The sequence below is a fragment of the Halichoerus grypus genome, chromosome 13 (assembly GCF_964656455.1).
Source record: "Halichoerus grypus chromosome 13, mHalGry1.hap1.1, whole genome shotgun sequence".
Classification (NCBI taxonomy): domain Eukaryota; kingdom Metazoa; phylum Chordata; class Mammalia; order Carnivora; family Phocidae; genus Halichoerus; species Halichoerus grypus.
In genome coordinates, this window is record NC_135724.1 from 27,496,144 (window position 1) to 27,511,507 (window position 15,364).

The window sequence follows — 15,364 nt, forward strand, 5'->3', positions numbered from 1 at the left end:
TTGTTCCATGAAACTGTTCTCTAAGTCTGACATTCTTGGTGAGAGGTGTAAGATGGTCCAACTGTAAATTCACTTTCGTAGTGTTTGTGACCTTAAAAACATTAATCTCCCAACATAGCATACATTTTCGTCTTCCTGTGCTTCCATTTTGTGGTCTCCAAATATACATTTCCAAATTATTGCAAAGAAAAAGAATTACTTTAACTGGGCAGAGTATTCCATTTATGTGCCTATTTAGCACCAAATTCATTCTTGGGTTCCTTTTTGCCTCTCAGCCTTCTGAAGGTTGACCTATTGTCTTCCTTCACTAATCTTTTGGGACATGTAGGAATTGATGGGATTTTTGCTGGTTTAACCCTGGAAGTGATACTCTCTTCTAGAATTTGGGAATATACATGAGGACAGTGGACAGCTAGGCAAAGACTCGCCTTCTCAACAAGGGACTTGCAGATTGAATGCTTGGCCACCATTGCTTTAATGGCAACGTCAGCAAGCTGTGGGACACCAGAGTTAAAACAACAGAAGCTGTGTATTCACTTAAAACGGGATTGCTATTTTAATGTGGTCCTTTAGGACTGAGGGAAGTAAGAGAGAATTGAAAATCAACACATATAAATATGGCTTGCCTTCTAAATAATACCTGATAAGGAAAATGGGTCAATTTTTGCTGGAACAAAACAATGAAGGAATATTTGATATGGTACAATCCTGGACCACACCTCCAAACTGGATGCACTGTTTCCTGATGTGCATTGGAATAGGATTTAACCTGACCTATGGAGAACAAAGTGGAACATTTTCGGATTCTCTCTCTGAGAAGCTCCTTAGGTAACTTACAGTAAATATTACAAGAGCTTAGTTGTGTAATGACCCTCCACTGGTGCTTACTCATTGATCCTGGGCACCTAGAAGACCAGCAGCCTCCCTGACAAAACTAGAAAGTCAGGAGCTGTCTAATCCCATGGTGGGAGTTCGCTTATCACTTCCTCAACAACAGATCAATTTATAAAGTACGTGCTATTTTTAACCCAACACATAGTTCAGAAGACACACTTAGACGTCTTAAGTCAGAACTAATTAACTTGGAATTTGTGATTATTCATCTCTCTAGAAACTGAACTAACATCTGCACTGTCTATAAAGAATGAATTTACCAAACTAAGCATGCAAACAATATATAATGGAATTAGTCGGGATTTTTAAGTCACCAAGACTTTTCAAGAACTCATATGCTTGTGTTGCCCGAGTGGCTCCGTCGGCTAAGTGCCTACCTTCGGCTCAGGTCATGATCTCGGGGTCCTGGGATTAAGCTCTGCATTGGGCTCCTTACTCAGTGGGGAGTCTGCTTCTCCCTCTCCCTCTGCCCCTTCCCCTGCTTGTGCTCTCTCTCTCTCTCTCTCAAATAAATAAATAAATAAAATCTAAAAAAAAAGAACTCATATGCATTTTTACCCACACAAAATGCTGATGATAAATAATTGATTAATCATCGAAGAAGAATGATTTAGTGACTGACTCAAGAGAAATAATAAAGGATATAAATAATCCCCTGACCTCTGGCTCAAGACAAATATAGAGTTCTGTAGAATAAAGGTGGGTTTTTCTGGGAAGGGTGGGGCTTTATCACTGATGCCCAATTCACTGATTAACTCCTGTGTTCTCAGAAGCAGGAAGAGCAGGCTGGGATGGATGCACCTACCTGTCCTGGGCAAGCAATAGGGCTGTCAGGGTGGAGACCACTGTTCCCACACAGCCATTGAGAGCCCACCAGGGATTCTGGACCAGGAGTCCAACCAGAATCAGGATTCCGCTGATGGGGTTGCTGACAAACACCACTTGGGATATGCCCCGAAGAACCCAATCAACGAACTGGAGCACCTGTGGTTTGTCTGGAAGAGATGAGAATGACAGAGCTAAGTCAAGGTGCTCCTTTCCACGCCCAGTGCCCACCCTGAGTAAAATCATCAAAATCCCCTCTGATAAAGGTGAAACTAATTTGTGATATTCCTGGAAGCTTTTTCCCTCTGAGCCATTTCCCCTTTAGTCGTACCCAGGTCCCCGAAAACCTCCAGTTTCTTTATGCTCAACCCACTCTGCCCTTATAGAATCTCCACTGCAGAAAGCACTGAATGCACTTATTTACCATGCTCAGAGGTACAGACTCTTAAGCTAAAGAAATGAATTATTATAGTAAAACTTCAGTTTTTAAGTACTGAAATTATGGGATGGAGCCAGGTGCTTTCCTCTAATATGAGTAGGTCCCTGGCCCTAAGCACTATCTCCATAAAAAAATATTTGAAGAGGCTTGCAGGTTAGAAGATAAAAAATTAGGGGCGCCTGGCTGGCTCAGTCGGTAAAGCATGTGACTCTTGATTTCAGGATCGTAAATTTGAGCCCCATGTTGGGTATTGAGATTACTTAAACATAAAATCTTGGGGCACCTGGGTGGCTCAGTGGGTTAAGCATCTGACTCTTGATTCTGGCTCAGGTCCTGATCTCAGAGTTGTGGGATCAAGCCCCACGTCAGGCTTCATGCTTAGTGGGGAGTCTGCTTGAGATTCTTTCTTTACCTCTGCCCCTCCCCCTGCTTGTGCTCTCTCTTTCTCTCTCAAATAATAAATAAATAAATCTTTAAAAAAATAAGTAAGATCTTTTAAAAAAGATAAAAAGTTAAAAACTGGAGAGGAGAGAGATCAATAGAAGGCAGGGGACTGTAATGAAAGATACAAGTAGAAGAACCAGCAAGCCATTTCCCCCAAAGCTACTTCCCCCATCTCTCCAAGGGATGGAAACATAAATACCTTTAAGCCAGCTGGCAAATTCTTTCATATCACCGGTGACATAGCCAAGTGCCTTGGGGAGGTACCTTCTTCTTGGACTTCGTAAAACCTGATTTTCACCCTGGTCCATTTTAACCATAGTGGGACTATCCTCCATGGTTATCTCTTCCTCTGGCTCCTTGAGGAAAGGACAGAGCTCATAAACATCCTAATGCAGAACACTTCGGACTGGCCAGCACTGGGCCTGGTTGCAGTAGCCACGGAGGATGAGTTAAAAAGCACTTCATTTGTATCATGACATCCCAGGGGACTAAGAAAGCACCAATTTCCTCTTGAACCATTGTCATGGAGATTATTACCCAAATCCTAATCCCATACTACTTTTGTCATCACTGTCTTTAATGCTACCATGAGAAGGTTCTGGCCTTGAGTTTCATAAGGTCCAGTTTCTAATTCAACAAATATCCATAGAACACCTACATCCTACACTAAAAGAACTCAGTCTAGTGGAACAGACTGAAAAATATTTAATTTCAACATACTGACTGAAATAATAATATAGGAAGAGCTAAGACCAAGTACTTAAGATTCATGCTGTTGGCCAGAGGAGCCAGAGGTTAGGTTACAAAATGGTGCTCACGAATGCAGATCAAACAGCTACTTCCCAAGATGAGCAGCCTTTTTTTTTAAATTAAGTTTTTAACTTTAATTCCAATATAATTAGCATAGTGTTATGTTAGTTTCAGGTACACAATATGGTGATTCAACAATTCTATACATTACTCAGTGCTCATCATGGTAAGTGTACTCTTAATCCCCGTCACCTATTTTACCCATCCCCCCACCCATCTCTCCTCTGGCAACCATCACTTTGTTCTCTACAGTTAAGAGTTTGCTTTTGGTTTGTGTCTTTTTCTTTCCTTTGTTTGTTTGTTTTGTTTCTTAAGTTCCACATATGAGTGAAATCATATGGTATTTGTCTTCTCTGATGTATTTCACTCAGCATTATGCTCTCTAGCTCAATCTATGTTGTTGCAAATGGAAAGATTTCATTCGTTTTCATGACTGAATAATATTCCTTTGTATATGCCCCACATCTTCTTTGGATACTTGGGCTCCTTCCATAATCTGGCTATTGTAAATAATGCTGCAATAAACATGGGGGTTCATATGTTCTTTCAAATTAGTGTTTTTATATTCTTTGGGTAAATACCAAGTAGTGTGATTACTGGATCATAGGGTAGTTCTATTTTTAATTTTTTGAGGAAGCTCCATACTGTTTTCCACAGTGGCTGCATCAGTTTGCGTTCCCACCAACAGTACATGAGGGTTTCTTTTCCTCCACATCCTCACCAACACTTGTTGTTTTTTCTGTTTTTGATTGTAGCCATTCTGACAGGTGTGAGGTGATATCTCATTATGGTTTTGATTTGCATTTCCCTGATGATGAGTGATGTTGAGCCTCTTTTCATATGTCTGTTGGCCATCTGAATGTCTTCTTTGGAGAAATGTCTGTTCATGTCTTCTGCCCATATTTTTTAATTGGATTATTTGGGGGCAGGTGTTGAATTATATAAGTTCTTTATACATTTTGGATACTAACCTTTTATCCATTATATCATTTGCAAATATCTTCTCCTATTCAGTAGGTTGTCTTTTAGTTTTGTTGATTCCTTTGCTGTGCAGAAGATTTTTTTTTGGATGTAGTCCCAATAACTTATTTTTGCTCTTATTTCCCTTACCTCAGGCAACATATCTAGAAATGTCAGTGTCAGAGAAATTCCTGCCTCTTCTAGGTTATTTATGGTTTCTGGTCTCACATTTAGGTCTTTAATCCATTTCGAGTTTATCTTTGTGTATGGTGTAAGCAAGTGGTCCAGTTTCATTCTTTTGCATGTAGCTGACCAGTTTTCCCAACATCGTTTGTTGAAGAGACTGTCTTTTTTCCCATGGCACGTTCTTGCCTCTCTGGTTGAAGATTAACTGATCATATAATTGTGGGTTTTTTTCTAGGCTTTCTCTCCTGTTCCATTAATTTATATGTCTGTTTTTGTGTCAGTACCATACTGTTTCGATTACTACATCTTTGTAGTATAACTTGAAGTCTGAAATTGTGATGCCTCCAGTTTTGTTTTTCTTTTTCAAGGTTGTTTTGGCTATTCTGGGTCTTTAGTGGTTCCATACAAATTTTAATATTATTTGTTCTAGTTCTGTGATGAATGCTCTTGGTATTTTGTTATCAATTGCATTAAATCTGTAGATTACTTTGGGTAGTATGGACATTTTAACAATATTTGTTCTTCCAATCCATGAGCATGGAATATCTTTCCATTTGTTTGTATCGTATTTAATTTCTTTCATCAATATTTTATAGTTTTCAGAGTACAGGTTTTCCACCTCCTTGGTTAAGCTTATTTCTAGGTATTTTATTATTTTTGGTGCAATTGTAAATAGGATTGCTTTCTTAATTTCTCTTTCTCTTGCTTCATTATTGGTGTATAGAAATGCAACAGATTTCTGTACATTAATTTTGTATCCTGGGATCTTACTAAATTCATTTATCAGTTCTAGCACTTTTTTGGTTGGGTCTTTAAGGTTTTCTATATATAGTATCCTATCATCTGCAAATAGTTAAAGTTTTACTTCTTCCTTACAAATTTGGATGCCTTTTATTTCTTTTTGTTGACTGATTGCTGTGGCTAGGACTTCCACTACTATGTTGAATAAAAGTGATGAGAGTGGACATCCTTGTCTTGTTTCTGATCTTAGGGGGAAAGCTCTCAATTTTTCACCATCGAGTATGATGTTAGCTGTGGGTTTTTCAATGTGACCTTTATTATATTGAGGTATGTTCTCACTAAATCTACTTTGTTGAGAGTTTTTATCATGAATGGATGTTGTCCTTTGTCAAACGCTCTTTCTGCATCTATTGAAATAATCATATATTTTTTATCCTTTCTCTTATTGATGTGATGTATCATGTTGATTGATTTTTTGAATACTGAACCACATTTGCATCCCAGGAATAAATCCCACTTGATTGTGGTGAATGATTTTTTAAATGTATTGTTGGATTTGGTTTGCTAGTATTTTGTTGAGGACTTTTGCATCTATTTCCATCAGAGATACTGGCCTGTAGTTCTCTTTTTTGTAGTGTCTTTATCTAGTTTTAGTATCAGGGTAATATGGGCCTCCTAGAATGAATTTGGAAGTTTTCTTTCCTCTCTATTTTTTGGAAGAGTTTAAGAAGAATAGATATTAACTCTTCTTTAAATCTTTGGTAGAATTCACCCATGAAGCCATCTGGTCCTGAACTTTTGTTTGTTGGGAGTTTTTGATCACTGATCAATTTCATTGCCAATAATCAACTTGTTCAAATTTTCTATTTCTTCCTGACTCAGTTTTTGGAGGTTATATGTTTCTAGGAGTTTATCTGTTTCTTTTAGGTTGTCCAGTTTGTTGGCCTCTAGTTTTTCATAATATTCTTTTACAATCTTTTGTATTTCTGTGGTGGTAGTTGTTATTTCTCTTCTTTTGTGATTTTGTTTATTTGAATACTCTCTCTCTTTTTTCTTGATGATTCTGGCTAAAGTTTTCTCAATTTTTTTGCTCTTTTCAAAGAACCAGCTCCTGGTTTCATCAGTCTGTTCTATTGTTTTTTAAATTTCTATATCATTTATTTCTACTCTAATTTTTATTATTTCCTTCCCTCTACTGATTTTGGCTTTTGCTTGTTCTTTATTTTCTAGCTCCTTTAGGTGTAATGTTAAGTTGTATTTGAGATTTTTCTTGCTTCTTGAGGTAGGCCTGTGTTGCTATACTTCCCTCTTAGAAATGCTTTTGCATCCCAAAGATTTTGGACCCTTGTGTTTTCAATTTCATTTGTTTCCATGTATTTTTGGATTTACTCTTTGATTTCTTGGTTGATCCATTCATTGTTTAATAGCATGTTATTTAACCTCCATGTATTTGTGCTCTTTCCAGATTTTTTTCTTGTGATTTCTAGTTTCATAGTGTTGTGGTCAGAAAAAAATGCATGGTATGACTTCAATCTTTTTGAATTTGTTGAGACTTGTTTTGTGGTGTAATATGTGATCTATTCTGGAGAATGTTCCATGTGCACTTTAAAAGAATGTGTATTCTGCTGTTTCAGGATGGAATGTTCTGACTATATCTGTTAAAATCCATCTGATCCAATGTGTCATTCAAAGCCACTGTTCCCTTGTTGATTTTCTGTTTGGATGATCTGTCCATTGATGTTAAGTGGAGTGTTAACATGCCCTACTATTATTGTATTACTATCAGTGATTTCCTTTATGTTTGTTACTAACTGTTTTAAGTATTTGGGTGCTCCCATGTTGGATGCATAAATATTTACAATTGTTATACCTTCTTGTTGGATTTTCCCCTTTATTATTATATAGTGTTTTTTTTGTCTCTTCTTACTATCTTTATTTTAAAGTTTATTTTGTCTGATATAAGTATTGCTACCCCAGCTTTCTTTTCACATCCATTTGCATGATAAATGTTTCTTCATCCCTTCACTTTCAGTCTGTACATGTGTTCAGGTCTGAGATGAGTCCCTTGTAGGCAGCATATAGATGATTCTTCTTCTTCTTCTTCTTCTTCTTCTTCTTCTTCTTCTTCTTCTTCTTCTTCTTCTTCTTCTCCTTCTTCTTCTTCTTCTTCTTCTTCTTCTTCTTCTTCTTCTTCTTCATTTTTTAATCCATTCTGCCACCCTATGTCTTTTGATTGGAGCATTTAGTCCATTTACATTCAAAGTAATTATTTATAGGTATGTATTTATTGCCATTTTGTTCCATGTTTTATGGTTGTTTTTGTAGTTCTTCTCTGTTCCTTTCTACTTTTGCTCTCTTCTCTCATGATTAGTTGGCTTTCTTTAGTGATATATTTGGATTCCTTTCTCTTTAATTTTGCATACTATTACTGGGTTTTGATTTGTGGTAACCATTCAGTTTGTATATAACATCTTCTGTATATAGCAGTCTATATTAAGTTGATGGTCACTTAAGTTTGAACCCATTCTTTACTCCACTAGCCCCATATTTTAGGTATATGGTGTCATACGTTACATCCTTTTATTTTGTGAATTCTTTGACTGATTTTTACAGATATATTTATGTTTACTGCTTTTGTGCTTCTTACTTTCCTTTCTCTTGCTTATGGTCCTTCCTTTTCACTCAAAGAGTCTCCTTTAATATTCCTTGTAGGGCTGGTTTAGTGGTCATGAATTTCTTTAACTTTTGTTTGTCTCAGAAGCTCTTTATCTCTCCTTCTACTCTGAATGATAGCCTTGCTGGATAGAGTATTATTGGCTGCAGATTTTTTTTCCTTTCAGCACTTTGAATACATGATGCCACTCTCTTCTGGCCTGCAAAGTTTCTATTGAAAAATCAGCTGATAGCCTTACGAGGTTTCCCTTGTATGTGTTTTCTCTTGCTGCTTATAAAATTCTCTATCACTACTTTTTGCCATTTTAATTACTATGTGTCATGGTGGGAACCTCCTTGGTTTGATTTTGTTGGGGGCTCTCTGTGCCTCCTGGATCTGGATTTCTGTTTCCTTCTCTAGATTTGGGAATGTTTCAGCTATTATTTCTTCAAATAAATTTTCTGTCCCCCTTTCTCTTCTTCTTCTGGATCCCTATAATGTGAATGTTATTATGCTTGATGGTGTTGCTGAGTTCCCTAAGTCTGTTCTCATTTTTGCTTATTTTTTTTTTCCCTTTTACCTGCTTAGCTTGATTGCTTTCCTTTACTCTGTCCTCTAGGTCACTGATTCATTCTTCTGCTTCCTCCAGTCTTCTATTTATTCCATATAGTGTATTTTTAATTTCATTTATTATGTTCTCATCTTTGATTGGTTCTTTTTTTAATCTCATCATTAAGGGTCTCACTGATGTCCTCCATTCTTTCCTCAAGTCCAGTGAGTATCTTTATGATCATTTCTTTAAATTCTCTATCAGGCACATTATTTATCTCCATTTCATTTAGATCTCTTGCTGTGATTTTGTCCTGTTCTTTCATTTGGGACATATTCCTCTGTCTCCTCATTTTGTCTAAGGCTCTGCATCGGTTTCTCTGTGTTAGGAAAGTCAGCTGCGTCTCCCGCACTGGAAAGCAATGACCTTACGAAGAAGAGGTTCTGTAGTGCCCTGCAATGTTCACCAGAACCTGGTGCTCCGGGGTGTCTTCTGTGTGTGTTGTGCACACAGCTGTTGTGACTGAGCTGCTTTTTCCTTCAGTCCAGTCGTCTGCAGTGACCTTCCTTGCCTCTTGTGGGCAGGGTTTGATCTTGGCATTAATAGTGGGCTAATCTTCGATGCCTTGGGTTTGAGCTGAGTCAGGCCAGGCGTTTGCCAGAGATACAGTAGCAGCGAACCGCAGGCTGTTCTCCCTGTCTTGTCTTCTGAGAAGCTTTTGTTGGTGGGCAGGGCCTGCAGTCAGGCTTGATGTCTCCCCCGAGCCCACTGTGGGGGCTGCAGTCTGAGTGGTGTACATCGTTCTCTTCCCCTATCCCTGGGACGGGACTCACTTTGGAGTGGTGCTGGTCCCTGTTGGGGCTGCTTGCACCCTGCTAAGCCTGTGGCACTGTCCTAAATTGGCTCTGAGCAAAAGGGGCCCCTCTGCGGTGCTGGGACTGGGGCAGGTTTGTCTGCAGTGGGGAAGCAGTATTAGCAAGTTCCGTAGAGAGTATCAGCAACGGCTGGTTCCTCCTGCAGGTGTCTGTGTGCTTATGCTGGGGGCGGTGGGAGGAAATGGTGCCTGCCAGCTCCTTTCTTCCTGGAGGAGTCCCCCAGTGGTCTCTGTCCCTCCAGGACAGGCTCTGAGATGAGTAAATAACCCTCCCCCCTGTACGCCCCAGGCATTTTTCAAACTGCTGTTTTTATGCTGTGTCCCCACGGGGCTGTTTGTTGTGCTGTCTCTTTAAGCGAGCCCGGGGTCTCAGTTCCCTCTCTCCCTCTCTGCTCTCCTAGAGCCAAGCCCACTGATTTTTAAAATTTCAGGTTTTAAGTCCTGCTGGTTGTGAGAACTCATGAATTTCAGTCCCTCTGGTTTTCAAAGCCAAGTGTTCTGGGGATTCGTCCTCCCAGTGTGGGTTCCCTGGTGTGGGGTTCTGTTTCTCTCCCCTCTCCATGCGCGCAGCTCCCTCCTGATGTGGACCAACCTGTGGGTCTGTTGGCTTCTGACCACATCTTTGCCCTTTCTACCCCCTTCCATGTGACCTCTTCTCTACCTTTAGTTGTGGAGTTTGTTCTGCCAGTCTTTGGATCGTTTTCTGGGTTCTTTACACTGATGTGAGTGTTATCTAGTTGTATCCATGGGACGAGGTGAGCTTAGGGTCCTCCTACTCCACCATCTTCCCCAGAAGTCCTGAGCAACCTTTTTAAACTAAGTTTCTATTTTACAAAAACGTTTTTGTTTTTAAAGGTTTGACAAGGCAGAATTATTTACACAACGATCTCTGTGTGCTGACACAGCCTAAGTAAAGCCCCTCACAGACACTCTCCAAGTCAGAGGTTGCTTGACTATGTCCCCACATTGGGCAACTGCCTCAGATATTCTTTATTTTTGCAATTGGTTATTTAAATGTTTCAAAACAGTCATGAATAATAATCTATAAGGTATAGAAACTAGAAAAGGTAAAAGCGAACGAAGCTATTGAAAACCAAAAAGCTGTCACCTAAGAATTGTACAATATAAGAATATGTAAGGCATGGTTACAGTAAGCATGCCTCAGAAAAATACTAATATGACCATGACTTGTGTTCACTACAAGACTCTTCACTTCTCATGATAACTGTGTGATGGGAAAGCACCAACATCACCAGAATGGTATCCTCTAGACAAAAATGAAGTTTTCACAGTGCCAATGGTAGACACAAAAGAAGAATATCAATGATGTCATCCCAGAGGGAGGCAAAGGGAGAAAGACATTGGCAAACCACCTTGAGCACGCAAGCAATGCCAAGAACACATCCAGGTACGTGTGGAGTAGGGAAGCATCAAAACTCTCCGACCCCAGAAGGCACCAGTGGAAAGCTGAATTCACAGGCATAGAGCACACCACCAAGGGAATACCCCAAATCTATGCAGACAAACCAGCTCAGCTCCTCTCTGTGGCCAGGCTGTGAGTAAGGGGTTCTCACAGATAGTTTTGGCCCCATCCTTGTTGCATTTATCACAGCCAACAAACACCTATTAAAAGATAATAAAGTTATGCCTTTTTAAAATGTTTAGTTCTTGCAATCCTGACTCTAGTTTGGGCTTCTGTTAATCCCAGTACAAAAATCAATGTGGGTAACTGATTTTTTTATCGAGTAGCCACCATACTTCAATTGCATTATTTCACGACCCAACTAAGTGGCCTGCTTCTAAACAATGGCCAACCATTAATCATTACACAAAGCAGAAGCTATTTATGCAATGAATTCTAGACCAAGTTCATTTCGTCTTGGCAAAACAGTGTTAGACACTTGCACTTGTGAGATTGCCCATGAACCTTGGCATTAAGAAATTCTTTTTTTTTTTAAGATTTTATTTTTATTTTATTATTTGAGGGGGAGAGAGAGAGAGCATAAGTGTGAACATGAGCTGGGGGAGGGGCAGAGGGACAAGCAGACTCTCGGGTGAGCTGGGTGCCCGACGTGGGGCTCGATCCTAGGACTCTGGGATCATCACCTGAATCGAAGGCAGATGCTTAACCACCTGAGCCATCCAGGCTCCCCGGCATTAAGAAATTCTTAAATTGAAAACTGCTGGAGGTCAGGAACCAAAACTTAGTCTGTAGGGAGCTCAGCTGGACCCATAGTGAAACATGGAAAACGATTCGAATTTTAAGCAATTATGAAAAACTACCTTTTATTTTATAAATAATAGCTAATGATAGCTATCATTTATTTTCATATATCTTCCTCTTTAAATCTCATAACTGACAACATTGCTCAGTAAGCTCCTTCCTCAGCTCCAGTGACCCATTTGTAAAGCAGGACCAATTTATGAGAGGCATCAGGTTTCACCCCAGGCAACAGCAAAAGGCTCAGACACAATTGGTTGGAGTTTCTATAACTGAGTAGATCTGTTCCTACAGAGGCAGCATTGAATGAAAACATTCCAGTTTTTCCATCAACTACAGAAACAGTAAAGTGTATAGGTTATTTCAGGGTGAACAAATTCATGTTCTCGAAATTTCCGACATATATTTACTTATTTTAGAGGGTTTTAAATACACCATCAGCTCAGAGATTTTGGAGATACAGATGCCAAACCCAATACTATAACTGGTCAGACGTGATCTAGAACCTGCTTGGCCTGAGCTCCTTGCCGAGCCTCCCAAAGTGAAAGACTGAGTTATTTTTGTCGGGAGTCCACAGCCCAGCATATAGAAGAAGGCTTATTGTGATTTGTCTCCCTAGTACGTGCGTGTTGGGATGGTTTGTCAGGGTACCATGCCCGAGAGAGAGGGCTCCTCTCCCAGGGTAAGCAGACGGTGCGGGGCAGACCCCGCCCACGAACCATTTATTCTGAACTACTGAACACTTCCAGAGCCCTTCAGATCCTGAAGACTTGCTCCAGAACTCAGGCAGGAGAACTGGTTATGAGAAACCAGTAACTTCAAGGTTGTAGTTCACCCTAGAATTTTATCACGTGTGACGATTTGCAGTTCTTTGGAGAACTTTAAGAATTCTGATCAGGAAGGCAATGCAGCCGGGGACTTCTACTGATGCTCAGATTCCTCAAATCTAAGTCGGCCATTAAATTTAACTAAAAAGACAAGAAAATAAAGGGAAGAAGCTCTAAATAAGTAGCAGCAGGGTAAGATTAAAACCCCAGACTCCTTTTTCCTAGCTTTTCCACTGTTCTCAAAACTCAGTAGTTCAGTCTTACCCAAGTTGAGTGCCATGTGACTTTCAGGACCAAGACTCCCGTGCATCCCGCTGCCCCTCAGCAGAGCATGAGGACCCCACTTCCCGGGCTCTGTTCTGAAGAGACACACCAGAGCTTGGAGCGCAGGCGCCCATGTTCTCGGAGACAGAGGTTGCACCGAGGGAGCATACCTGATCCGGGGGCCCCTGTGCTGGGGCCATGCTGAGCCGGGCGAAGCCTCCGAGCGCGGCCTCCCCAGCCTTATCTCCACAAGGGTCCTTCCAAAGAGGACCACGAGGGGCATCACCAGCGCTGGCAACCAAAGACTGTCCATTCATCCTTCCTCTCTCTCCATACTTGACAAAGGGCAAAAAGACGTGAATCAGCAGGATGAGCACGCGGCATGCAGGATGGAGTGAGGCAGGAGTGCCCCTGGTGTGGTCCTGGGGAGCAGAGCTGTGGCCCCAGATGGAGACCTCCAACGGAGAAGGCAGGCTTCTCCATCGGCAAGGAGAGACAGTGAGCTGACTACAGACACAGAATGTTCATTTTACTTTGCTTAAATAAAAGGAAAAAATGATAGCAAACCATCCTGCACAGAGACCAACGCACAGATTTTGTTCTGCTGCGTTTCTCTACCAGCGGGAGGTTGCCGATCTGAAGCCTGTCCAGAGGGAGGGGTGAGCTTCAGGCTCTGACATGCTTCAGGCAACCCCCTGTTAGGGGACCAATACCAATGCAACAATTTCCCTCAGCCTTGTTCTTTACAAATAGGAGAAGAAGGCATGGGGTGGGCTCTATTTTCTGAAATAAGATAAAAGCCACACTCTTAATGCACAGCAAGAGCCCAGTCTGAGAGCCTGCTGAATGGCATTTCTTCTTGTATCAGAATAAGAATTGTTAAATATTGGATATCACCTTGTTAATAAAAAACAATTCTTAGTTGAATTCAACAGGTATGGCAACTTTTTGTAAGTTTTATTTAAAAAAAAAAAGGTCCACTGCGTCCAAGGATATCATTCTTCTTTCAGAAGTTCCAGAAAAGTTGTGTGTATGTGGTATTTTTTTTGTCCCTCCTTTATTTAATTTTTACTTTCTTCTACTAGTTTGATTTGAAAAATCCACAATTGTGGGAAATACTATTGACATGTCTCAGGAAAAAAAGGTGTGTGTGTGTGTGTTTATCCATGGTTAAATTATCTGGCTAGTTAAGTACCAACAGAAGTGTCTGTGGGTTGCATTATGTATTTTTGTTTGTTTGTTTGATAAAGAACAGCATTAAGAAAAACCAGTGGTAGGACTCTCACCTTATTTGCAGTTAAAAAAAAAAAAAGAAGAAGAAAGAAGAAAGAGACAAGCAGGGACTGTCATGTTCCCTCCGTGTAGGTGTTTACCCCTTTGGCCCCTGCATACCCCTCTTTCCCCCCGCCACCCAAATCACACACATCTAGGAGGACAATACCCTTGAGCTCACCATCATATTTTCTTAGAGCCCAGAGAGAAACATTTGAGAGCTAGGTGAGGTTGTAAAGAGCACACAATTTAAGCCTTCACTTTATAGAAGAGAAAACTGAGGTTCAGAGTGGGGACCATCCAAGTCTCCTCAGCAGAGTGAGCTTTATGCAATAGGGAAGCTATGGTGGTTCTTTGTCTTCTTGGAGCCAGGCACATTAATGCCACCTGAGATTCTATTCAAGCAAACAGTGAAGGAGCAGCTCCTGAGTGATGGGGTCTGCAGTGTGCGTCAGGGCTCAGTGACATAGCGCACACAGGCTGTCTTCATGGCTGGCTTGAAATAACCCTGGGGTGGGGGCGAACAATAACCAAGGGCCCCATCACCCCCACTTTCACCTTATGCCCTAGCTGGAAGCAGGAACTCTTCTGACAAACAGACATGTACCTCAAAGTGAGCCTCATTCTTTTGTATTACTGACACATCCACAACAAGCCTGTATGTGCTAAAGTGAACATCCCAGGAATATTCTAGAAGCTGCACCTGGTGAGCTTTCCAGCAGGAGTCAGAAAGCACCTTTCATAATCCAAATCACTCGTGAAACGAAGCAGTACTTATTCTAATGCGAGGCAATATCAAGATTTCAATTCAACCAACATTCCCTATTTGATTACATGCAATAAAACTCAGCGTACATTAGAAATCTGTGCAGTTGGAGAGACCCGAAAGTCTTCAATTTTCTGTGGCTCAAGTATCACTTTAAAAAATAATACAAAGTTTTGGATACAGATATAGAGGAAAACATTTAAACATTCATGCTCTATCATAAAGAGAATTTAAGCATTGACATTTATTTGGTACTTACGATAATCTTTATTTTGGGTGGGTTTTGGTTCCAAGCGGTAGGAGGTGCTCAGTTTTCTTAATCAGAAGCAAAGACAGTGCTGTTGGGTATTCCTATCTCCTGATGAAGACACTTCTGTCCTCAGAAGGCACCACTCCTAGAAGCCTTGGGGTCTGAATTCCACACCAGAAAATGCGGCTGCAAAGAAGCTGCCAGGGGTGGACACCAGGTTCTCCCGGTGGGTAGCAAGGACACTCCCTTCAGCAAGACGGCACACTCAGGGCAGGGCGCAGAGCCATATTTGGAAAGGGCCATTCCCCAAACCCCGCTTTTTTGGAGTCATATTGATATGTCTCCAACTTCACTCAATTATTTCACAAACACAGTTTGAAACTCCTCT

The 15,364-nt window shown here is 40.7% G+C and overlaps 1 protein-coding gene across 6 annotated transcripts in view; it reads right to left on the minus strand.

The window, feature by feature from the left end:
* Window positions 1–15,364, minus strand: part of SLC14A1 (solute carrier family 14 member 1 (Kidd blood group)) — a 49,227-nt gene that overhangs the window by 15,575 nt on the left and 18,288 nt on the right. For 4 of the 6 annotated variants that reach the window (XR_013443322.1, XM_078060378.1, XM_078060377.1 and 1 more), the window contains 2 exons: window positions 2,802–2,958; window positions 1,700–1,889 (listed from right to left, as the gene is read on the minus strand). Coding sequence is in view for 5 of the 6 variants with exons in the window: in XM_078060378.1 (XP_077916504.1) it covers window positions 1,700–1,889; window positions 2,802–2,937 (326 nt within the window). In the remaining variant the exon portion in view is untranslated. Of the gene's footprint in view, window positions 1–1,699; window positions 1,890–2,801; window positions 2,959–12,858; window positions 13,172–14,985; window positions 15,042–15,364 lie in introns of those variants that run through there. The other 2 variants (XM_036107573.2, XM_078060379.1) reach the window with 2 other exon arrangements.